The following is a 24713-nucleotide window of genomic DNA, read 5'->3' as shown; positions in this document are numbered from 1 at the left end:
TCCAATTGACAAGTACTCTACATGGCTAAAATCCTGTAGGGACTAAATCGAGCCACCCGCACATATACAAAGACTAGTAGTGTATTTATCTCTTTGCATACTTGCCCATTCTTGTTATCCTTGATTTGCCACAGACATCTCAGCCAAACGGGCTCCCGGTCCAACCCCTGCTCAATGTGATGCAGCTAGAGATCAGGCAGATGTACCAATATATATACCAATAATGCTGGGTTTACGGACAGTTTGGTTACAGACGATCTGTTACGGACATGCGTTTCTCCAGAGTTGAATACTTGGACCCACCACGATTGTCTGCCCAATCAGTTGATGCCACACCTGCGTCCGTAAGCTGATTCCGTAGACATTTTCTGTAAGTGTAGCATTACCGTATATATACGTTCTCCATACCTGATGTAATTAACTGGACGCGATTTTATCTCCAACAAACCCGATTCGTTCGTGATCCGTTATGATAGCGAACCAAATCTGGAACTATATTCAGCGCGTTTATCATTAGCAATGCAGCATACCTCGTGTCGTTGATGGAAAGCAACAGTTAACAATGGATGATGACGGGTTTTTTCCAAAGAAGGCGAAGACGAAGCGGGCCGAGCAACCGGAGGGCTCCTGCTGCGTCAGCGTCCTCGATGACGACACCCTCGCCGACATCTTCTCCCGGCTCCCGACGTCGGCGTCGGTCATGCGCGTCTCCGCCACGTGCAGATCGTGGCGCCGCGTCATCGCCGCCAGGCCGAGAGTCCTGTCCCGCCACACCCGGGCGCTGTGCGGCGTATTCAACAGCCACCGCTTCAACCGCGCCGCCGGCATCGAGCCGACCCACCTCGCCGACGAGATTCCGGAATCTGGCTTCGACGTCTCGGCCCTCCCTGGCGGCCCGTGGAGAGTCGTGGACTGCCGCGGCGGCCGTCTCCTCCTCCACTGCGAGCGCACTGTCTCCTCCAGCCGGAGGGCCCCGTTCGCCCACTCCCTGGCGGTGTACCACCTGGTAACTCGGAACTTGGCCACGCTCCCGCCACTCCCCAGGGCGCGCTGCTCCTTCATCGGCGCCGGCCTGTTTCTGGACGGCATCTCGGCGACGGCGATGCCGTTGTTCAAGGTTGGGTGCGTGACCAGGGACGTCGTGAGTGATAACAAGTGGTTGCTCAACATCCACGGCCGCTCCGGCGGCTGGGAGACCCTCCACGCCAGCGCTGCCCCCGGGACTAGCACCGACGGCATCGAACGGCTCTGCCTCCGAGCGAGCGAGTGCCTGTTCTCTGCACTCCTGACACGTTGCGGCGACGTCGTCGAGGAGGCGCTCATGTTCGACACCCGCACGGCCACCTTCTCCACGATCTCGCTGCGGAACCACCACCGCTATATGAAGTCCCCCGTGGGCACCAAGTTCATCAACGTCAGCGCCTTCGTCGACGTTGACGGTGGCGGCGACGATAAGGTCTGGCTGGCGTGTCTGCAAGACCTCGAGCTCCGGCTGTACAGCCACCCGAGGCAGCAGGCAAGTTGTTCCGCCGGTGCCGATGCCGTCGGGTGGACGCTGGAGAAGCATGCGCCGCTGCAGGAGCACGTGTGGGTGCTCATCGGGAGGATCTTCCGCAAGGACATCCTGCCGGTGACATTGCCGGTGCAGGCGAGGGACGGCTACGTGATCTTCCATACTACCTTTTCAGGTTGTTCGTTCACGTTCGCGGTGCAGCTGGAGACTATGCGAGTGCAGAGGCTCTACCTTGACAATTGGATTTTGCAAGAGAAGATCTGCTGCATCTTTCCCTATATACGTTTCTGAATCTGCAACGCTACTAGGTATCTTCCTCGGTACATCGTGAGATTTTTTCTACTGAGTTGCTGTTTCACAGCCAGGGCTTGTTCACAGATTCATCTTGCCAACCGTCAAATCATGATTCGTCCAAGTTTGTGCTCATTATAGGAAGGTTCACTTGTGGTGTCAATGGGTCTGAGCTAGCTGCCTAGCTAGTTTGTACATTTTACAATACTTAGGGCATCTCCAGCGGGCGCGACGCATTTCGGACGTCCAAACGGACGCGTCGTGTCCATTTGCATCGGGCCGAATGGTCGAAATCGTTCGGGCGTCCGTTTGCGTTGGAGGTGGCTCCAGCGGCACGACGCATAAATTTTTTTTGTTTCATTCATGAAGCCATAATTTACATGAAAAAAAAACATAAAAAAGCCAGAAAGGCGTGCTAAAAGTACGTGTTGTCTACTGCTCGTCGTCGCTGACGAGGTCAATCAACTACCACGTCGGCCATGGAAGCTCGTACGCCGGCGGTGGAGGAGGTACCGTCGCATGGGCAGGAGGCTGTGGCCAGGGATCCACGCTGGAGCAGCAAGCGGAGCGCGGACGTTGGAACGCGTCGGCGTGGTCGGAGGAGTCGCCGGCCTCCCCTGCGCGAGCGCTGACTCGCGGAGCTGGATTGCGAGCCCGCCCCACATAGCGAGCTCGTTGAGCTCGTCCTGCTCGCTGTTGGCTAGTGCCATGGCAATGGCCTCCTTCTCGGAAATGTCCGGCGGCTGGGTCTCCGGATCCAACGCCGGCCCGCCGGTGTCGTGGTCGTATTGTGCCATGGTCACGTCCTCGTGCTTGTCCTCGTCCGCGTCCTCCAGGTCGTTCTCTTCTTCTTCAGCGGCGATCTCGCGCTCGAAGTAGTCTACGTCGGCGAGGTAGGCAGCGCGGCGGTGCGCGTCGAACTCCCACGTCCCGAATGAAATCCAGTTGTAGGAGTTCAGCGCGTACGCCGGATCCTCCCGTAGATCCGGCGGCAAGATCGCTCGGCGGCGGCGCACCTCGTCCCGCCGCTCTCGGCCCTCGCGCGGCGTGGATGCTGTGGGATTTGGCAATGGTTTGGTCGGGGAAATGGGTGCCGGCAGCATCCCTTTAAGAGGCTCCGACGCCATCTCGCCTTCAATGGCCTGCCAGTGCAACGCCTACTAGCTGCGCACGCTCGCGGAAGCCGAGGCACGCCATTAACGCGGCCCTGCAAAGGCTGCAGCGCGCCGCCCGAAAGTAATACCGCGGAAGACGAAGCAGTTGTGCTGCTGCCAGACGGGCCCGTGCGAGGACCGAGCGGACACTATGCGCGTCCGCGCAGCGTCCGCAGAGACGCAAACCTGGTGCATATTTGGACCAGGTTTGCGTCTCCGCCGACAGCCCGGTCACTTTTCGTCGCCCCGCTTGAGGTGATGCCAGACGCATTTCCGATCACGGCGGACACAAACGGTCGCTCAGCGTCCATTTACATCGCGCGGCTGTAGAGCATCTCCGAAGACGGTCACAAACCAGCCATATCGGTTTGATTTCGTCAGTGCGCGGATGCTGCTTGGACCAAAACTGCGCCCAATGATGGCTCCAAATTTGGGATGGGTTTGGGAGCTGACGGACCATACTTTTATTTATTTAATTTATTTATGTGGTTTTTGTGCGAAATGGTAAAGAAATAGACAATAATGTCAAAAGAAAATGAAAAGAGGCAAAGTTCAGGTGGGCACCGTTGGGAGCAGGGGAGGACGCTCCATGTACAATGATCAGATCGGACCTCATATCTTGTCTGCGGCGGACAAAAAGTGAACAATAAATGGGCTCTTCCCTTGAGATGCTCTTAGGTTGGGCTACATTATGGGAAACTCTCATTTATAACTAGTTGCGCCCGTACCTTATTTTTTGTTGTGACACTTTTAAGTTTCCAAAAAATGCAAAATAAAATTCTAGACATACATTTTGTTGTGTCCTGTGCATCTGTGAAGTTTCATCCAAAAATATGTTAAAATGTGACCTGTGTAAAAAAGAGAAGACGTACGTAAATAGTGTCACGTACTATTTACACATCATTTGTTCTTTTTGTGTAGGCCACATTTTGACATATTTTTGGATGAAATTTCACAGATGCACAAGATACAATAGAATGTATGTCTAGAATTTTAGTTTGCATTTTTTGGAAACTTGAAAATGTCTGAACAAAAATGGGGTGCGGGCGCAACTAGTTGCGGAACTCTACATTGTGTAGGTGATCGTATGGGCAAATAGTTAATACAAACTTTTCAATGATTCTTTTCAAATTTGCTCTTGAATTTTGGCAATTTTATTGCGGTTTGTAGAGCTTAATGATTATGCAGATTGCCTTTTTTAGAGTATGAAATTTTACGTCACCAACTTTTCAAATCCATTTTTTCGTTTATGTCTAGCAACGATGTAGCAGGAAGGATTATCCAATGGGCTACTTAACAGTTTGGCGCACCCATGAGGCCTAAGGCTTGACCCACACGTTTCTCAAAACACCATTGGCCTGGGCTCTGGTGGAATGGCCAATTCGATTGTTCCTACCGAGCCGGATCACCAAGGCGGAAATTGACATATCAATGGTCAAGCTGAGGCGTCGAGGAGACAATGCGTTCCATGGAGAACATGTCATTCACCTCTTGCTCTCTCTCTCTCTCCCTCTCTCTCTCCCCCCCTCTAATCTCTCATCTCTCTCCCTCACCCTCTCTCTCATCCCCTATCTTCTTCTCTCACCTTATCCCTCTCCCCCATCCCCTTCGATATCCCTCCCTCCACCCATTTGCCTCTCCCCTCCATCTCCTCCTCCCTCTCCCTCTCCCTCTCCCCCCTCGATATCCTTCTCCCTCCCTCTCTCTCCGAACTTTGCAGCCCACACTAATGAGCATTGTTCGCCTCCCTTGTCACCATCGTCTCGAGCAAGCAACCCCTTCCATCTCCCTCATATGGAAATGTCATTGTATCCTCGCTCCGCAAAACGGCTTTCTCCCCTTTATGTTCGTCGGCAACAATGCATTCGACATCGCTGGCTCCTAGATCTCACTGATGACAGCTTAATCTTCTTGAACGGTGGTTGAAGTCTTCCACTCCTACAATCTTTACATGAATTCAATGATTGTGTTTTGATCGCAATGGGTTTGGTATAGGGGTTAGGTTTCGCATAAAATAAGGATTTGGATTTGGATTTTCATCCTTATTCAGTTGTATGTATCCTACAGACATCGGCTAGGGGGAGGAGTTGGTCTGAGTCCATCACACTTGGGTTCTAGTTTGGTATTTTTATCCTTAACCAATTTCTTTTTATGCTAAGATTATGATTTCCACGGTGATGATGCATACATTTGAGGAAGTCCAATGATGCTAAAATTGTATTTGTGTTTGGAATATTAGTTGTGTACTATGTTATATTTATTTCCAGATGATGTATGTGAATGATGTTTACGACTTCCATTATTGATGCCGCGGATTTAGGTGCATGTTTGATATCCATGTAGGAGCATTCGACGGTAAAGATTTAGGAACAACATACATATATAGACAAGCAATTGACTTGAACATCCCTTTAGTTCACGTGGTTTAGAGAACGTCCTTCTCGTGAACTCTAAAAAAAGAGGAGGGTGTCGAGCATTTGAGAAGATTAAGTTCCCACCGGTGAGATCTAGAAGCCAATGATATCGAATGCATTGATATCGACATTCATAAAGGAGACAAAACCAGTTTGTGGACTGAAGATACAATTGCCATATCCATATGCGGGAGATGGAAGGGATTTCGGTTTGGATTTTCATCCCAATTTAGTTGTTTGTATGCTATAGCTAGGTCCAACACTGGTTAGGGGTAAGAATTTATCTGTTTCCATCACACTTGGGTTCTGGTTGGGAATTTTCATCCTTATCCACTTGCTTCTATACTAAGATTATGATTTCTACAGTGATGATGCATATATTTGGGAAAGTCCAATGATCCTACAATTGGATTTGTGTTTGGAATTTTAGTCGTATGATGCTAGATTTATTTCATGATGACGTATGTGAATGATGTTTATGACTTGCATTATTGATGTTGGGGATTAGGTGCATGTTCGATGTTCATGTAGGAGAATCTAGATATGATGATATATTTATGCTAAGACTATTTTTTCAAATGATGTTTACGCTAGGTTGGGGGGGGGGGGGGGGGGAGTTGGTCTGATTCTGTCACATCGAGGTTCGATGTTTATGCTAAGATTGTGATTTTTTTCACGGTGATGATGCATACATTTGGGAAAGTCCAGTGATGCTACAATTGGATTTTCGTTTGGTATTTTAGTTGTATGATGCTAGATTTATTTCCGGATAATGTATGTTAGTGATGTTTACGACTTGTAATATTGACGTTACGGATTTAGGTGCATTATTGACGTCAGGGATTTATTTCTAAAGGTGAAGATAAAGAAAGATACATATATCAATAAGCAATTTGATGTCGAACATCCCTTGAATGTACTTTGTCTAGAGAACGTCCTTCACGTGAACTCTAGGCAAAAAAAAAAGGAGGGTGCCAAGCACATGTAGCACTAGGAGAGGGAGAAGCTGACATTCGAAGATCATCCGCTTCACTAACGACATAACCATTGCTGGTGTACTTGCAAATCTGTGACAATGACATGTATCCCTGAGACTCAAGTCGTCGATAACGAGCCTAATTTTCATGCCATTTAGGTTCGAGATATGTGCACGTCGTGTCTCAGTTTTGACATCGTTGATATTTTTCAAAAACTTGGTCAAAGCTTATATCGTTCGACTTTTAAAAAAAATTATGCGTCTTATTTATGTAACGGGGGTAGTAGTGTGAAGTGTAAACAATGTTTCTTCGTACCCAACTAGAAATGAAGCACATCTACTACTCATCTGATAGCCTCAAATGCTCTCTACTTTTCACAGTTCTCGTACATGCTGGTCTCCTTGTCTTTGGAACAAAATTGAAGGTTTGGTAGCTGGCGTGTCCTGTAGACACACTGACAGTACGTGGTAGTACTATAACAGTGTCAGCAAACAACGTGCCAACGAGGCTGAAGAACAGAGGTCGACAATGGCTGTCCACCTCCAGCAAGCACCGGCATGGTTCATCTCGCTGGCCTTCCTCGGCGCCCTCTGCGTCGCGGCGCTCACGTCCCGCCTCCTCGTCCACCTGACGGTGTGCCTGCGCCGGCCCAAGGACCTCCGCCGGAGCTACGGCACGTGGGCCGTCGTCACCGGCCCGACGTCCGGCATCGGCCGGTCCGTCGCCCTGGAGCTCGCACGCCGCGGCCTCAACCTGGTTCTCGTCGACCTCAGCGCCGCCAATCTACAGGAAGTCTCCGACACGATCAGGTCTCGGCACGCCGTGAAGACCGTGTCCGTGGTGTTCGACCTCTCGCTCGTCTCCACTCCACAAGGTATTGTAGTTCACAAGTGCATACGAATTCATGGTCTATGAACATGAACGCATAGCATACTGCATACACACTCGAATCTGTCACTCTCGCGGCGTCATGCAGGCGATGAGGCGATGCGGCGTCTCCGGAAAGCCGTGAAGGGGCTGGACGTGGGGGTTCTGGTGAACAACGCCGGCGTGGCGAAGCCGGGCGCGGTGTTCCTGCACGAGGCCGACGCGGAGGCGTGGGTTCGGATGATCCGGGTGAACCTGTGGGCGGTGACGGAGGTGACCGCCGCGGTGCTGCCGGGGATGGTGGAGCGGGGCCGGGGCGCCGTCGTGAACATGGGGTCGGCGTCGTCGGCCGTCCCTTCCTTCCCCCTCCACACCATGTACTCCGCCACCAAACGGTACGTGTCTGCCATCGACGCGATGGAGTGCACGATTGTGCAAATGAATCACCGATCGCTTAGTTTCCAAGAGCTGCTCATGAAGTAGGCGTGACTTGCAGGTACGTCGCTCAGTTCTCCAGAAGCCTCTACGTGGAGTACAAGAGCAAAGGGATAGATGTGCAATGCCATGTATGTAACGTAACCCTAACCAATTCTCGCTTTGCTGCTCTCTAAATTTTTCTGATTGCCGGCCCTCTGAACTTCAACATGTGCCTCCGAAAAATATTCCTTCTGAAGCTCATTCATGGCACCGCAGTAATGCCGCGCACTGTCGCTCTGCACATGCATATGCGTTGTTGCAAGTGGCGTGCAGTCGAGTTGCAGTGCTATCAGTGGTAGTGGTACTACTGTTGAAGGAGTAACTGCAAACCATTTAATCGGGATGCCGTATTGCCGTGCACTGTATTAGTACAATCCAAGCACATGCATTGCACATCAGTGGTACTGTTGAAGGAGACGCAAATGGCGTGCGGTGGTAACTGAAACCCCATTTCGTTTGATCCTGTTTGCAGGCGCCCTTCTTCGTGGCGACCACAATGCTGTCGGGCTTCTCGGGAATCTGGCGCCCATCGGCGTTCGTGCCCACCACCGACGCCTACGCGCGTAAGGCGGTGCGCTGGATCGGGCAGGGCGGCCCGCTCTGCGTGCCCAACCTCAGGCACCGCCTCCTGCGCTGCCTCCTCGCCGCCGTGCCGGACTCCCTCCACGACTGGGTCTGCCTGCGCGGGAACCTGCGGACAAGGAAGATGCTCCAAAGGGCACCAGTGTGCACCCTGCGTGGATGACATGAATCTAGCTGAGAAGAGATAAAATCGTCTCTGCTACCAAATCCAAGAGTTTACTTTTCCCTTCTACCTTTTCATCAACATGTAAGGCCTAATAGAATGTTCTTTTTTCCCCAAAAAACTTCTGTGCGATTGCTCAAGACAAAATGTCAAATTGGTTCATTTTGGCACAGATTGCTCAAGACAGCTCTGTTGCTTTCCAAAAGATAAATGCATAGCAAAATTCTTAGAAAAGAAAAGTTACCAAACACTACACCTGACTACTCGAATTAGGCTTTCGTCCCGCTTTATAAATAAAGCCACACACCACCAAACCGATACAAGGTAGAGGGGGAGACCTCTTACAAAGCAGATCAAAGATAAAAAACAGAGAATAGAGAGGAGACGTCACACCCTCCAAGGTACAACCGACACTACGAACTAAAGATGCACCCCGCCTCCTTGTGAAACCACCAGACAACGTCGTCTCGTACCCACCAAGTTATTTTCCGGGAAGGGCCGCCTGCCCTCCCGCTCCGGGCCGTGGAGCGCCGATCCTGCCCGCAGACAACAAGTACCAGGCACTAAGACCCCAATGTCACGTGTAAAAGATAGGAAGCCGCCAAGTCCACCCTTCGTCGGGATTGAAACACCGAGAGAAGATCTGAGCATGCCCGCCGATGACAACGAGAACCGCCCACGGGAACCCAAGCTCCACGACGACGCCCCCAAGGTGCCGCCGTCGCCGAGACCAAGAACGGTCAGAGGTTTTCACCCGGAGCTCAAGCACAGGGGAGCGACCACAACGGTGCCCCCAAGAGGACGCCGTCACCGTTGGCGCCAAAGCGCTGGGCTTTCGCCCAAAATCGACTCCCGCCGCACGAAGGACCAATGTGCAGCCCGCTGTCATCAAACAGAGCCTTCGAGACCAGATCTGGGAGCCGCCACTGCCGAAGCACCACCGACGCCAGGAATCCCCGCTGCCCACTCCACGCCATCCCCATGTCCCAGGAGATAAGCCACCACCACCGCAACGTCACCCGCCGTAGAGCCAATCGTGCAGGGCCGCTGCCCCGGCAACCACACCCAACCCATCAGCCGGCAGCCACCACCATACAGACCAGCGGCAGGGGCAAGGGGCGTGAGAGGTCGAACTGAAGATTGAGCGGACACCGATCTATCACGCGGTGGCTGCCAACCGAAGGCCCACCTGGCCCCGAAATGGTCGCGGCCAACGTACGCATAGAGGCCCGCCAGGCCCAGATCGGGCCCAGATCTCGCCCGCCTGGCCCAGATCTCGCCGGCGCTGCCCACCTGCCGCGCTCCGCCGCTAGCCGTGCCGCCAATGGTTGTCGCCGTCGTCCCCAGCCAGATCCTCGCGCCTCAGCCGCCGCCGTTGTACCGCAGGCCCCCGCTGCCAGAGATGGAGTCGAGTCCGCGCCGCCCGAGCCCAGCCGCCGCCGCCGCCGCAGCAACAGCAGCTGCACGCTGACACCACCACGAGGTCACCACGCCGCCGGAGGACCGACCGCGCCGCCGCAACCCTCGCCAAGTACGGGCCCTCGGCGGCCGTCGAGGTCCGTGTCGTTTCTCCGTGAGAGGGGGAAGGAGGGCCCTGCCGCCGCCAGCACCCAGGCTTTGCCCAGCGACGCCGTCCAGCAGCAGCGAGGAGGGGGAGGAGGAGAGGTAGGGAACGGAGAAGGAGGCAGCTAGGGTTCCCTCCCCGTCGCCCACGGGAGCGACGAGAGAGGGCACGGGGAAAAAGTTCGGCTGTTGTGATTCTCCGTCTTCATAGAAGGTTTTCAGTTTATACAAACTTTTACACCTGACTACTTACTAAATGGAAGGTCTCAGATTTCAGTATAGGAAGGAGTATCACACGAGCACTGCACGGAATTGCGTCTGACAACCGAATCTCATTGCTAACTTTCGTCTATCATACTAACAGATTGTGAAGCACCCTAACAAAATTAGAGATAAAAGATGGTCACAGACTGTACACGATATGCAGCCACTTCTATAGCCAGCATTTCGTCAGAAATGAGGGTCAAGAATTTGACCGCTGCTGCTGCTGAAGGTGCTCTTGAATGGATGAACGGAGGGCACGATTAGGGATGAGATCGCGATTTGGAAGGGCCAGGTTCGTCATTGGAGACCTCAGGTTCCCGTCATCAAGCCAGCTTTTTATGGCTTCCGCTTCGTAGGTGAATCCATCTGATGCCATCTGTGGATCATTCATGATCTCCTGAAATACACCAGTTAAACCATAATCTAGAGAGAAGAACTGTACACATGAAAAAATATACTTCTAGCTCTCTTTTTTAACTCATATCTTTGTGACTTCTATACAGTAGTGTCATCGTTGCCTAACATGATCTACCTCGTTTCAAATAACATTTCTCAGGATTTCAAGGTATTTTAAAATGCTTGCAAAAGTTATTTACCTTGAGTATTGGACAAATGAAGTGAGAGGGGGTGCAACTTTCCCTCGACGCTGATTGGACAAACCGCCATGAGGCCGTAGGGGGCTTTCTTGTCAGGGGCTCAATAACTGTCCAAACTTTGGTTAAGAGGTCAGGGCGTTTGTCCCTAGTCATTTCCACACAGCTAAGACCAAGGAGTGCCAGCTGCTTGGCTTGCGTGTAAGGCCAGTCCCCAGCAGACTTGTCAATGAGCAAGTGCAGGCTATCACTCTCGAATGCTTCTGAAACTCTCCTTGCAATGGCTAAGGCGGGCGTTCCAGTCAAGAGACGCAAGATAATAACACCCAGTGAGTAGACGTCAGAAAGTGGCGTTAGATCTCCGGTGGTGAGGAACTCCGGGTCCATATATGGATGTCTTGCTATTAGGTTCGGTGGACAGGCGCCAGGTTGGAGAAATAGGGCTGACATGCCAAAGTTACAGAGCTTGCTTCTGTAGTTGGCATCAATGAGGATGTTGCAAGGCCGGAGATCGCCGTGGACCAAAGCACTAGGGGTGTATGAATGAAGGAAAAGCAGTGAGCAGCAAACCTCGCCAATAATCTGAGTACGGATCTGCCACGGGAGAGGTGGGAAGCCATTCGAGCAGACAATGTGGTCTTCAAGGTTTCCCCTTGGTAACCATTCATACACAAGAGCTGAAGCCTCGGAGCATATTCCTATTAAGGTGACAATATTTGGATGCCTCCCTTGACGAAGAACAGAAACCTGTGATAATCTTACGTTAGTAACATAATAATCAGCTAAAATACCACTATCATGCTAGGTGCAAGTCAGGCTACCTCTTGTTGAAATAAGCCAGTTCTGCACATCTTGATAGCTACTGTGGTATTGTGTATAATGCCTTTATATACACATCCATATTCAGTGTCCCCAATTTTGCACAGATCCTTGAAATCCTCTGTTGCTTGTTGCAGATCCGCAAAGGAGAACTCCAAAATTATCTGAGCATTCTGATCCTGTAATTCACCCACCTGTCGTACTGCATAGTCCCGTTCATGTTTCAACTGGCTACATTCTGCAATACATCAGTGTACGTTAACACGCTGCACCTGCTGCTAGTTCATGATTTACAACTGTAGGTTATATATATTGCTGCTACCAATATACTATATGTTAATCACTGGCATGATGAAAAGAAGGAAGACAGAAGTTCTCGCAGTAGTTGATCTACCCATTTTTGCCTGCTCTATTTGAAGGTCAGATTTGCATTTTAACACAACAATATCCTCTTCTAGCGCACATATCTTCCTCCTTTGTTCATCCTACGTGTAATCATATAAACATCTTGTAAGCGGTACAAACTACAAATTATAAGGGCTACATATAAACATGGAGAGAATAGAGGGAAGTACGATACAGGCATGATAAGTAAATTATTGGTTGTTTCTCAATTTAGGTTCTCTCCCATTACTTGAAGAAAAACTATGTCCCTTGGTCAATTATTAGGAAAATAAAAAAGGACAATAATAACTTTTATATCCAAAATTGATAATGCAGTTCACGAGAATAATAACTTTTGTATCCGAAATTGATAATGCAGTCCACGAGAATGATAACTTTTGTATCCAAAACTGATAATGCAGTCCACAAGAATAAACTTAATAGTTAATAGCCACTAGCCAGTAAGCAGGCGAATTTTATGTACTCTGTCAGCAAGTATTGCCACATCATCAGTGATAGTGCCAAAACCAGCTCAGGAGTCTACTGTATTTTGCATTGTACATTGTATCTTGTATATAAATATGTGTATTGTATGTTTCATAAAAAAACTCAAAATCATGAATAGTGGCATCTTATTAAATTTCCATATGATGGGCAGGAGAGACGATTAGCTCATGACAGAACACTTAAACCACTTCACATATTTTTTTCATAATGCTCTGCTATTTTAGCCTGGCATGAATTTAAAGAAAGGAATAAAGGGCAGCGACAGTAGTCGTAGTAGATACACATAGGAGTATAGTTGCTTTTGCAACTACTAAACTAACTATGAAATAGGAGTACAATATTCGGGATAATGAGTATGTTTAAGTAATCATACAAGGGACAATAACATCTAAAAAGTAAAAAAAAATACTAAAATTATAAACATGTCACCTACAGCAGGAAAACTGGATAAGATGGCAAAGTCAAAACAAAGACAGCAACCTTCAATGCATGAACATGCTCTAAAAATGATTGAACAGAAGGGTGTGTGCGCAGTTTCCATGGTTTAGAGCTTTTCTGGTAGCAAATGATGTCCCCGTTTTCAAGCTGCAGAAAGAACGAGAAGAAATTAAGGACTTGGAGAATCTGGGAAATAAAGGTATGCGTACCAAAAACAGACCTGGTTGTCTCTAAAGGTACGATCAACATCAATGACCTCACAAAATACAACTGGTTCAAATTTGATTTCCTGCATGTTTCATGTTAAAGTGAGAAACCAGTACACTTAATGTAGAGGCAATACGTTTGAGATTAGGAGCAGCAAGGTTGCTGGTAGATAAGCTGACCTCGTATAGTTCTATTTCCTCGTCTGGACAAAAAACAGCTAGATTTCTTAGTTTGTGGAGAATCTCTGCAGGTTTCGATGTACCTTTCACATACAGCGTTCCAATATATCTGGGTGTTCATTTAGAGAAAAAAAATATAACTGAAAGTTATCTATTGGCAAACAAGAACCAGAAAAGGAGATTTATAAGCAAACTAACCGCAGCTGTTTTTGTTCTGGATCATAGAGCTTTAAGAACACCAATATATCTTCCATGCATAGATTCCGTGGGGTACAAGAATTTAGCACCTACAAGGAGCCAATACTAAGGCAACTTCAATAAATGATACTCCCTCTGCTCCAATGAAAATGTTTTTTTTTAAGTCAAGCTAAGTAAAGTTTGACCAAACTTCTAGAAAAATCTACCAGCAACTATAATATTATATAGATATCATATGAAAAAATATTTTATGATGCATCTAACGATATTGAATTTGTATTGTACGTGTTAATGATTTTTCTAAACTTGGTCAAAGTTTGCATAGTTTGACATTTAGAAAAATATATAAGCCTTATTCATTGGAACAGAGGTAGTATAGAGAAAAACATTATATGTAACAAAAATGGGCCTCTTATAAACAGTTAAGTCCACAGAAGAAATGGTAGAGATAGCAAAAGCAAAGATTGTTCAAGTTAAGGCTTCAGATTTAACCTCCAAAAACAGCTTCACATCACCAGAAACTTTTGACGTTAAGCTTCCCACCTACATGAGTGATTGTCTATACTTCAGATTGTGTGAAGAAAAAAGACTGTCTAAATTGCTTGGTCTTGTGTCTACAGATGGAAACGATATCAAAAGACAACATTGTTCATTCCGGAAAAACAAAACATGAATATCCATCAAATAAATCCTATGACAACCAGTTCTACACAGAACTGGTAACACTGGTTATAATCCATTCATCTAAGGTGTTATCTGACCATTAAGTTGTTCCTGGCTTTATGGAGAGAAGCTTAGTCCCTCTGGGTATTTTTTTGCACCACCCAAGCTCTCATACAACTAGTTTGCATGTACAATGAAATGGCTGACTTAAAACAAAAATATATTAACATAATATTCATACTTTGTAATGGCAAGAATAAAATAAAGCATAGACACTGACACGGCATGACATTGACCAAATATTATGTCAGCGTAAGAATTCTGAGCCGTAATTAAGAAAAAAAAAACAGATGTCCATTAAATATAACAAGTGGGATAGATAAAATTACCAGGAATGTGTGTATTTTATTTTATATCACGTAGAAAGTAATGACATCCAACATAAATATCAATCTAAATAAAGTTAACAGGAATGTGTATCTATTTTAGAAGTTGTACTTTATAGCAATCTTATTTCTATCACCAGGTGGTTTACTCCAAAATGAATATTGACGTTGTTCGCCACATTCAGGGTATTTTATGTAAGATCTCTTACCGTGTGGTTCTGTGCGCACTAAAGCTCATGCATTGTGATTTCAGCACCAGTGGTAACGTGTTTAGTTTACTCCAAATGACATTTGTTATATATAGTAGGCCAACACCGGCATGTAGGGATCATTTACAATGTCAGTCCGCCATCAGGAGACCATATGTAATGTTTGCAAATACCTGAAGGACGAATATGCTCGGGGCCTCTCCTTCGACCAACCTTAATTCAATCACAATATCATAACCATTCAAGTCTAACATGGAAGATCATAAAATTTACCATCCCCAACATTTTAGTAATACTATGATATTAATCCTTTGTACGAATAAATAGGTAGTACCTTGCAGTCTAGGGGAAAACTTGGCCTTGTAAATAAGTGAGATGAAATTGGAGATGGAGCAAACCCATGGATGATACAAGTTTGATGTACGAAGGAATAGAGCAAATCAAAATCTTGAAGGAGAATATGAATTTTTTTTAGCATTTACATAATCAACTACGTCGGCCAGCTGCATTTTGGCATTGACAAGCATATCCACAAACACACCTAGCTGTTGGCCATATATGTTGGCTGTTAGGCGGTGTTGCAATACCTAGATGCATGATAGGAGAATGCACTTATTACTTAAAAGAACACATAAACTGTTTGTGTTCATATGCTTTGAGTTAATCTCACACAAGTCTGATTTTTTTGCATGGGGTCATTTGCATCCTAGGTTGAAGTTCCTTCGGTGGATGACGTGGAAACTAGTTACCATCTTTTTTTTGGTTGCTTTTCGATTGGTCGATTGTGCAGTAAAACAGGGATTTCGTTCCTCACAATCACATTTGAGGTGTTTTACTATTCTAAGTGGTTCAGTGTACACCAGACTTTACATATGGTGCACGAGGTCACAAGAAGATTAGTACATTAGTACAGGATTTCCAAATGATTAGGAATTTCTGATAACTTTATTTAGGTTGGTCTTTTTTCGTCGTGTAAAAAAATATTCTTGATAATTTTGTTTGGGGACTTGATGTGGTCTGCCACTACCATAATTTTGTTTGCTGATTTTAGTAGTGATGGTCTTAGTGGGGGTCTTGCCCTTTTTTGGCATGATCAAGTTTGTGTTGAAATCCAAGATATAAATGAGAGATATATCTAAAAACTCGCTCTAATCTACCTTGGCTTTTAGTTGGTGATTTTAATGAAGCCCTCTGGCAAGAAGAACATATGTCTGTTAATCCTACAGCAGTTAACCAAATGGAGGCTTTTAGAGAGGTACTTTTTGATTGTAACCTGTCTGATCTTGGATTTGCAGGCGTGCCTTATACAGATAATAATAAAAGGAGTGGAAAGGCCAACATGCGTGTACGGCTAGACCCGGCAGTGGCATGCTAGGCGTGGCGTGACCAGTATGCGGAGACAACGGTATAACACCTCACATCCCCGGTGTCGGATCACTGCCCGATCTCGGTGGAGCTACAGCAAGAGTCTCGGGTGCCACGGCGAGTGCCGAGAAGGCAATACGAGATTATGTGGGAGCATGAGTCGGAACTGGGAGAGAAGATTGCTACAGCATGGGGAGAGGCAGGCCAGAAAAATAATTTGGCGGATATTATGTCAAGTCTAGACCAAGTTATGTCAATGCTGCAAGGTTGGAGTAAAAGCAAGTTTGGAAATGTCCTTCGTGAGCTTGATAAAGCACGCAAGAATTTGGAACACCTCCGCCTAAATAATGCAGAGCAATGAGAACTGCGTCAAGCAACAGATCATATGCAAGAGCTACTGTATAAAGAAGAAATGCTCTGGCTGCAGCGTTCACGCATCAATTGGCTCAAAGAAGGGGACCGGAATACAAGATTTTTTCACCAAAAGGCAGTTTGGCGGGCTCAAAAAACAAAATAAAAAAGCTCAAGGATAGTGAATGAGTGTGGAAGGATGTTCCTTCGGACATGGAGAGAATGGCGTCCTCGTACTTCCAGGAGCTATTCACTCGCGACCCATCCCTCCAGGCTGAGCAGCTATTGGCCTTGACACAACAAAATGTTACGGTGGCCATGAATGATGAGTTATGCAAAGATTTTACTGACGATGAGATTAGTGATGCCCTGTTTCAGATCGGACCCCTCAAAGCACCAGGTGTGGATGGCTTCTCTGCTAGATTCTATCAGCGTAATTGGTGCACCATTAAGGAGGAGGTAATCAACGCAGTAAAGGTTTTCTTTGTTACAGGACATATGCCAGACAGGGTTAATGATACAGCTGTTGTACTTATACCAAAGACTTATCAGCCTGGTGAGGTTGTCTCTATTAATCAGAGCGCATTCGCACCAGGGAGACTAATCACTGATAATGCCTTGGTGGCCTTTGAATGCCTCCATTTCATTGAACAGAACACAAGTCAGGACAAAATCTTCTGTGCTTATAAATTGGACCTATCTAAAGCCTATGACAGTGTGGATTGGGAAAATCTAAAGAAAGTGATGCAAAGGTTGGGTTTCTCTCATCGATGGGTGGACTGGATAATGTCATGTGTCACATCGGTGAAATACCAAGTAAAATTTAATGGTACCCTCCTGGATTCATTTTCGCCTACTCGGGGCCTCCGACAAGGTGATCCTCTCTCTCCCTTTCTGTTTCTCTTTGTTTTTTTTTTCGAGAATTGTTGCTGATGGGTTGTCTACCTTTCTGCAAATGGAAGTCAGTTTGAACAATATTGATCCGGTCAAGATATGCCGCTGTGCCCCTGGGATTTCTCACTTGCTCTTCGCAGATGACCGCTTGTTATTTTTCAAAGCACAAGCGGAGCAAGCGGCCAGGATTAAAGATATTCTTGACATCTATGCTTCGATCATGATATACGTAAACTCAGACATCCATTTCAAATGCATATCCCATTTTTGCGCAGCAGGATTATGAAAACCCACGAGAAGCAAGTGGACGAATTGTATGTGCCAATTGCCATTTAGCTAGCAAGCCCGTGGATCGAGTACAGGACAACTCATAAACTCTGGGAAATGCTCCATTATGTTTGGTAATTCCTGCCCCATCCCAATACGCTAGGAGATTAAGGGGGTGCTACAAGTTTCACAAGAAACGTTTGAAACTAAATACCTTGGCCTGCCAACTCCCGAGGGACGAATGTCTAGTGGAAAATTTCAGAGCTTACAGGCGAAATTGGCGAAATGCCTAGTGGAATGGGATGATTCTCACAAATCCCAAGCTGCCAAAGTACTTATTAAGGCGGTGGCCCGGTCCATACCGGTTTATGTTATGAGTGTGTTTAAATTACCCTTTGGCCTGTGTGATGAACTAACCAAAATGATCCGAAGATTCTGGTGGGGCGCCGAGAACGGTAAGCGGAGAACACACTGGGTTGCATGGGACATAATGCTCAGAACAAAGGACTATGGGGGAGTGGGCTTTCGTGATATGCGATTATTCAACCAGGCTCTTCTCGCTCGCCAGGCCTGGAGGTTGATTCAGTATCCCAATACCCTCTGCTCCCAACTGCTAAAGGCTAAGTATTACCCAAATGGATCGCTACTAGATACAGTCTTTACTGGGAATGGATCGTCAACTTGGCACGCCATTGAATATGGCCTGGAGCTTCTTAAGAAGGGTGCTATATGGCGTGTGGGAAATGGTGCAAACATCAGAGCATGGCGGGATCCTTGGATACCAAGAGAATCGGGCCATCTGCCGCGTTCACCTCAAGGCCGATGTAGATACAGATGGGTGTCAGATTTTCTACTCCCTGATGGTTCATGGAATATACCTAGGCAGCAGATGCACTTCATGCAGGAAAATGTCGATGAAATAATCAAGATCCGACCATCGAAACATAATGAAAACGACTTTATTGCTTGGCACCCAGAGAAGCAAGGCCTCTTTACTGTCCGTAGCACCTACCGCATGGCCCTACACGACAGTATGCAGCGGCAAGACCGGGGCGCCACCAGCATGAGGTCAGATGGAGCCCGACCAAGCTGGAATATCATTTGGAAATGTCAGGTTCCAGCCAAGATGAAGATCCTTGCCTGGAAGATCTGCAGGAATGCTATCTCTACTCAAGTTAATGTGGCAAAGCGTGGGATCGCTACCACCAAACTATGCCCGATCTGCGGGTTGGAAGATGAGGATTCTTTCCATGTCTTTACCCGGTGCCCTCATGCCCAGAGTCTATGGCAAGCGATGGCGGAGGTGTGGCCGTTACCGCTGGATAATCTGCTGATAAACACTGGCACTGAATGGCTTTTGCATCTGCTGGTATCCATTGCTGATGAGCAGCGAGCGCCAGTGCTGATGACCCTGTGGCGGATGAGATGACAATAAACCATGCCCGTCTATCGAGGGATCGCGCCGCTTCCTGGTAAGCTATATGAACTCTTTGCTAATGATTAAGCAGTTCCCTCATGCAGATATTGTAAAAGGGAAGATGGTGATTGACCATACCCAAGGGTTTAAGCCTCGGAGGAAGAAAGGAGACGTGGGGTACAAGTGCACAAGAAGAAATGGTGACCACCAGACCCAGGAGAAGCCAAGCTCAATGTCAATGGGGCTTTCACGCCAGAGGGGGCAGGGACTGGCATGGTACTGCAAGACCATCATGGCCAAGTTATCTTCAGTGCCTGCCAGGCCCTCACAACTTGCCGCGATGCAACAGAGGCAGAGCTGAAGGCAATTGAGGAAGAGCTTCGCCTAGCTATCCACTGGACAAGACTGAACTTCATACTCGAGACGGACTGCGCCGAAGCTAGCGAACTAATCAAGAAAACTACCCCAAATACGTCTGTCTACGCCTTTGAGATTAGTGCTATCCGTGAGTTACTCCGGGAAAGAGACATTAAGATAGCTAAAGTTAGTCGTGAGGTTAACGTGGTGAGCCACGAACTAGCTAAGCTAAGTCGAGTTACTAGTAGAACTGAATTTTGGCTCAGTGATGTCCCTCAGGAAGTCACTGAAGCTGTTGCTTTCGATTGGAATTTGATTCCAAGTTAATGAAAGTTCTTTCCCCCGCAAAAAAAAAAAAAAACACTGGACGACACTGGTACCAACCAAGCTGAATAGACTTGGACAGGCTACTAATACCCCCTGCTTTCTTTTGCTGCTGAATAGTATCTTACTCTGGCCAAGAACCAATCACAACATGCGTATTCTAAAAGCCTTCAGTAAATAAGATGATCACGGACTCATGGTGTCTACTTACAGATTTTTTGTTTTCTAGAGCAGACAATGGCCTGCTAGGGCGACATGTTCCATTTTGCCGTCGAAAACACAACCAGATACGCTGAAATTGAACAGCTATGCCAAATACGTCCACAAGATTCGCCTGTGAAGAAATTTAAGAAAAAAGTATTCAGTGTTCATTATGAGCCTTGAGAATGGATTAGCTAAAGCAATAAAAGGGTCCATATAGTTTTGTATGTTCACAAAACATATATCGCACGACAACATAACATTAGAAATATATCATGAAATCTTACACGGTATGAAGGTATAATCTCAAGAAAAATAAGCAAATCATCTAGAGTGGTTGTGTTTTGAAGTTCAGAACTAGAACCTTATTCAATGGACAGAAATATGGCAATAGATAGATTTCATAGTGAAGAGCTAAAGGCTAAACAGTAAGAAGAAGCAAAAGAATGGATATCAATGCAAAGATTATAGGAACATGGGAAAATATATTGTATGCCAGTAAGTATGCAAAATGTTGGATCTGGCACATGATTTTGCATGGCAATGAAAACATGTCACAGCTCACTAGTGGTAAATGCTACCTCAAATAGATACAGTAAAAAGAGAGCCAAGAATCCTTGATAGATGGTGCAGCATGGTGGCAATATATGCAACCATAATTCCCTATTATCCATTAAACACAATAATCCTAAATATAAGTAAATATGTTTCTCAGAAAGCTGCCGATTAGCATTTCAAGTCTGCCACCATCTACGGTAAAGTTGAGATTCAGGAAACTTGTTTGCAAGTTGCACTACATCACAGCAATGAGTATAAAGATGGAGAAACCAAAGGATCAAAATAAAACAGATTATAGAAGGCCAGGAAAACGAATATTGGTGGTACATATTTCAGAAAGAATTCAAGAAGTAAAAAAATGCCTTCTTTGTTTCAACTTTTAAGTAAATATCAACATGGGTCATTTGTTTCAGAACTCGTCCTCCATACTTCCGTTTCAGGTTTCATAAATCCTGTTCTACTGGATCCCATAACAGAACCATGACATCAATGCAAACAATACTGTATGTCTATGTTGCATGTATCATCACCAAATGGCATGCCCTTTTACCATCTTTTTGTCAAGGTTCGCAAACACTACATTTTTGATTTTTCAAATGGCCGACTTGGCAACTTGCATTGACAAATAAAATTTCACATGATCATGGACTTGCATTGCGAAGAGAGGAAGAAAAATGGGCCGTTGAGTGGGCAGTCTGGAAAGCTTGCAGATGTGGCCCATTGAGAGGACTGGGTTGAGTTGAGTGCGTGAGTCGCATCGTTGGCTATATGTGGCCGCTGACGTGTGGAGGGTTTTAAACCTCGATCTGCTGCTGTAACAATGTTTCTATCCCTTTTGCTTAATGGAATAGCGGGCAGAGCTCCTATGTGTTCTCAAGAAAAAGGAAGAAAAATGCAGCTTTTCACGCAAAAGTACAACACAAAACAAGAACCAGAGCTGTTGGAACACGAAAATAAAGTGGTAACACTGTTGGATATGTCTAGTTTAGCTTAAATTGCATCTTCTCACCATAATATATTTATACGATAATGCAAAAAAGGAACTTTATGTGCGCCTTAAATCAGATATTGTCACCCTTGATGCCTAACCTGCTTAGATTTGGGGCCTCGTTCTCATAGCCCAAAAAATGCTAAGGCCCTGGCCTGAAGGGCTTAACTCCTTGTTCGGCACGGGATTACCGATTTGGAGACTAAAAAACTAGCAAGTAAGTCTTGTAAAACCTAAAAATACCAAAGCTAGGAACCCAAATTGGATTTTAAGGGCTCTGAATAACAAGGATTTTCCAGGTTGAAGAACTCAGGGTGACGATACCTGGAAACGGCTTACGGGCAGGGTATCCAGGACGTTGAAAGACCGAACTTTGTTGAAATCGACGAGATCAAAATAATGGCCATCGTTCCCGACATACGAGCGCAAATCTCCCTCTGTCGCCACCTGGAGGAAACGCAAGGATTAAAATCCACGGTATCACATGATTCCTTTCGTGTTAAATCAAGCAGAAAATTAAATAGGAACTCCAGAAAAGCAGAGGATCCAAGACCTTGATGACGATAGACCGAGTCGGCATCCCAGCGATGGGCGACGGCAGGAGGGAGACGGGGAATAGTGAGGGGAGGGACCGAATTTCGCTCACTGCGGATTCTCGGACGGCTCGGTTTCTGGAAGATCCTGGAAGTCGAAGTTGGGCGAGGGTTTCGGAGGGTTTGTCAAAGGCGGCCGAAGGCGACAGTCCACCATCAGTTTCTATGTGAGGTGCCAGATAGGATACGGATTTCGATTCCCTCAAATTTGGAGTACAGACCGTCTGTATTTTATTTTATCAGAAGAAAGTTGCTGCATCGAAAAGATATAGAAGGTTTCTTTACTATGCTATTTTCAACAAAGATCTAACACCAATATACCGAAGCCATATACAGCTGCAAACTTGACAATTGGGGAGATCATGGGACCCATCTTGTGCCCTAGACTCACAATAACGCCCGAACGGTCTCAACCATCAGGGAAAACACACGTTCAGTCGAACGGACCCTTAGCGCATCCCATGCACACACTTCATAGGCCACCACCTCCATCGTACCTTCGACTTATCTTCATAGAAGATATCCATCATGCAACGTCTGTTGACGAGACCCCGTTGCGCCACATCGTTGAGACATGTCATCTTCAACACGGAAGAAGCCATGCCACTCCACATCTAGACCCCTCTAGCCAACATCTCCTCCAAAACGACACCTCCGGGAGGGAAAGAGGCACCACATGGGTGTCGCCATCGTTCGATCCGAGAGACCTAGATCTAGGGTTTCTCCCATAGCACATGACCCTTCCTACGAGGTGTCCCAACGCCCCCCACGTCTTTAAGTCCTCTCTCTGGTGAGCTCCAAGACAGTGCATCCAAGGAGATAGACACCGCCACACGCCATCATTGTCTAGTCTGGCAAGCAAAACCTGAGGTTTCCCCCGGAGTTCGACGGAACCGCCACCATGATGATGCCCTCGAAGAAGGTTAGCGACATCCGTAGACATCAATGCATCATCCACAACGGCATATCCGAGCATTGGATTTCTCCAAGACGGTAGTTCCGTGACCTAGGAGATCTTGAGGTACATGATCGTCGGAGGGGGCCCACCACTACAGAAGGAATGACCTCGCCATAACTAGAGGCACCATTGGTGGCCGCGACGTGATCCTAGCATGCCTACTAGGATCCACCGCACATGCGCTGATGTGTCGACTCTAGGTCTGCGCCAGCATGAGCTAATACTCCTCCCACCCCACCACACACACATTAAGCAACATACAAAATATATCGGATGATGACAAAAGGGAGTAAATATCCCCCCCCCCCCCCCGCACCCCACCACACACACATTAAGCAACATACAAAATAAATCTAAAAGCTACCTTGTCATCGCTAACAATACAGGAGTAGATGTCAGTTGCAATAGTAGTAAAAGATAGTAAGATAACTACTGTATAAGAAAATATATACTTTTACAACCAATAAAACTACTAACAAACTGAAGCAATAGTAGAAGAAAAATGCTTCTTGTTGACGGTTCACTTGACATCTCTCGAAAAACATGTTCGCACAAAAAAAATTAAGCATATGTATGAAAAAACTGATAAATTCAAATATGCAAATGCTATGAGACATAATGTCATCACACTCCAAATCTGCGCCAGCATGAGCTAATACTCCTCCCAAATGTGGTCGTCCATGACACACTGCGAAGTGAGTACACAGTATAGAGAATTGACTTAAGTACGCAGACGTGAGATTTTGGGGACCATAATATGTCCCTTCTTACGGTCAATCTACATCCACCAACCTAATGTATGTGGATGCCGACTATTCCCTATTCATCGCAAAGAACATCATATGAGATGGGTGTGGAGGTGCATTTGGAGGTGATCTGACATCCCTCCAATATTCTTTGACAACACCCTCATTTATTCTCGGTTTTTTTGTTCTATCTCCATATGACAAGAGATTAACTTGTCAATAACTATGTGTTGTAGACTTAGGGTTTCGTAAGACGTAGAGGATAAGTAGATCTCGAAGGTTCAGCCGAACAAAGGTGCTCAATTCAATATTACGATGGTTAGGGTTACAATGATTCGATCTTTCTTCATCCCTTTGGCTTCCCCTTTATATAGGAGGCGAAGCCGAGGCTTTTCCATGTCGTATAAGTTACAAACTGCCGAGCCGCATTGAGATTTCCCTATATTGATACAAGTTTCATATTACAACTCTATTTTCCTAACCCGAAAGCCTTCAACCTTCTGAGCCTCCAAAGTTTCGAGTCCATGTGCTTCATGTTTCCCCGTAGACCTAGGGTACTTATTCGGCATGCCTGGTAAACATACCTATGTCACCATATGTGACTCTCTCTTCACAAGTCATCATGATAGGGCATTTATAGTGAATTTTAAGTTAGCGTTGTCCATTAGCCGAAGGGGCCATAGATAGGGCCCACAGGCCATGAGGGCGCACATCGACTTGGCCAACACGCAGGGAGCCGCAAGAGGCTTGTGCTCCTCATCCAGAGTATCCAAGTGTGGTGCTCTTTCTCTTCTATAAAAAATATTGATCCTAATTTGTAAAATACTACACACAAGGGTATTGTGA

The 24713-nt window shown here is 46.6% G+C and overlaps 2 protein-coding genes across 3 annotated transcripts; one reads left to right on the top strand and one right to left on the bottom strand.

Moving 5' to 3' along the window:
- The first annotated feature begins 6764 nt into the window (after positions 1 to 6764).
- LOC127332515 (very-long-chain 3-oxoacyl-CoA reductase 1) lies at positions 6765 to 8604 on the top strand. Its single transcript, XM_051358818.2, has 4 exons — positions 6765 to 7223; positions 7326 to 7611; positions 7713 to 7782; positions 8166 to 8604. Exons 1-4 carry the CDS (start codon positions 6878 to 6880, stop codon positions 8436 to 8438), a joined length of 975 nt encoding a protein of 324 aa, XP_051214778.1. The 5' UTR covers positions 6765 to 6877; the 3' UTR covers positions 8439 to 8604.
- A 1584-nt stretch (positions 8605 to 10188) lies between these two features.
- Positions 10189 to 22352, bottom strand: LOC127332514 (U-box domain-containing protein 57). 2 transcript variants are annotated; one of them, XM_051358816.2, is made up of 12 exons: positions 22124 to 22352; positions 21895 to 22017; positions 20035 to 20157; positions 14083 to 14133; positions 13591 to 13679; positions 13393 to 13501; positions 13227 to 13295; positions 13049 to 13153; positions 12072 to 12162; positions 11680 to 11915; positions 10862 to 11605; positions 10189 to 10662 (listed from the first exon to the last, which is right to left on the bottom strand). In XM_051358816.2, exons 1-12 carry the CDS (start codon positions 22148 to 22150, stop codon positions 10465 to 10467), a joined length of 1965 nt encoding a protein of 654 aa, XP_051214776.1. In that variant the 5' UTR covers positions 22151 to 22352; the 3' UTR covers positions 10189 to 10464. The 2 variants fall into 2 exon arrangements, with proteins under 2 accessions (XP_051214776.1, XP_051214777.1); XM_051358817.2 differs by lacking the exon at positions 14083 to 14133.
- Positions 22353 to 24713: the final 2361 nt, after the last annotated feature.

The sequence above is a fragment of the Lolium perenne genome, chromosome 4, assembly GCF_019359855.2.
Source record: "Lolium perenne isolate Kyuss_39 chromosome 4, Kyuss_2.0, whole genome shotgun sequence".
Classification (NCBI taxonomy): Eukaryota; Viridiplantae; Streptophyta; class Magnoliopsida; order Poales; family Poaceae; genus Lolium; species Lolium perenne.
Note: the sequence above shows the minus strand (reverse complement) of the source record. Positions and strands in the feature narration are given on the sequence as shown.

What these genes read in the sequence shown, in the direction of transcription:
- LOC127332515 (XM_051358818.2), top strand. Translation starts at nt 6,878, where the DNA reads ATGGCTGTCCACCTCCAGCAAGCACCGGCATGGTTCATCTCGCTGGCC. An exon ending in GCTCGTCTCCACTCCACAAG is followed by an intron (nt 7,224 to 7,325) that starts GTATTGTAGTTC and finishes GGCGTCATGCAG; the next exon opens with GCGATGAGGCGATGCGGCGT. An exon ending in ATGTACTCCGCCACCAAACG is followed by an intron (nt 7,612 to 7,712) that starts GTACGTGTCTGC and finishes CGTGACTTGCAG; the next exon opens with GTACGTCGCTCAGTTCTCCA.
- LOC127332514 (XM_051358816.2), bottom strand. Translation starts at nt 22,150, where the DNA reads ATGCCGACTCGGTCTATCGTCATCAAG. An exon ending in AGCATGTTCATGCATTGAAG is followed by an intron (nt 12,163 to 13,048) that starts GTTGCTGTCTTT and finishes GATTACACGTAG; the next exon opens with GATGAACAAAGGAGGAAGAT. An exon ending in TCATTTGTCCAATACTCAAG is followed by an intron (nt 10,663 to 10,861) that starts GTAAATAACTTT and finishes GGTGTATTTCAG; the next exon opens with GAGATCATGAATGATCCACA.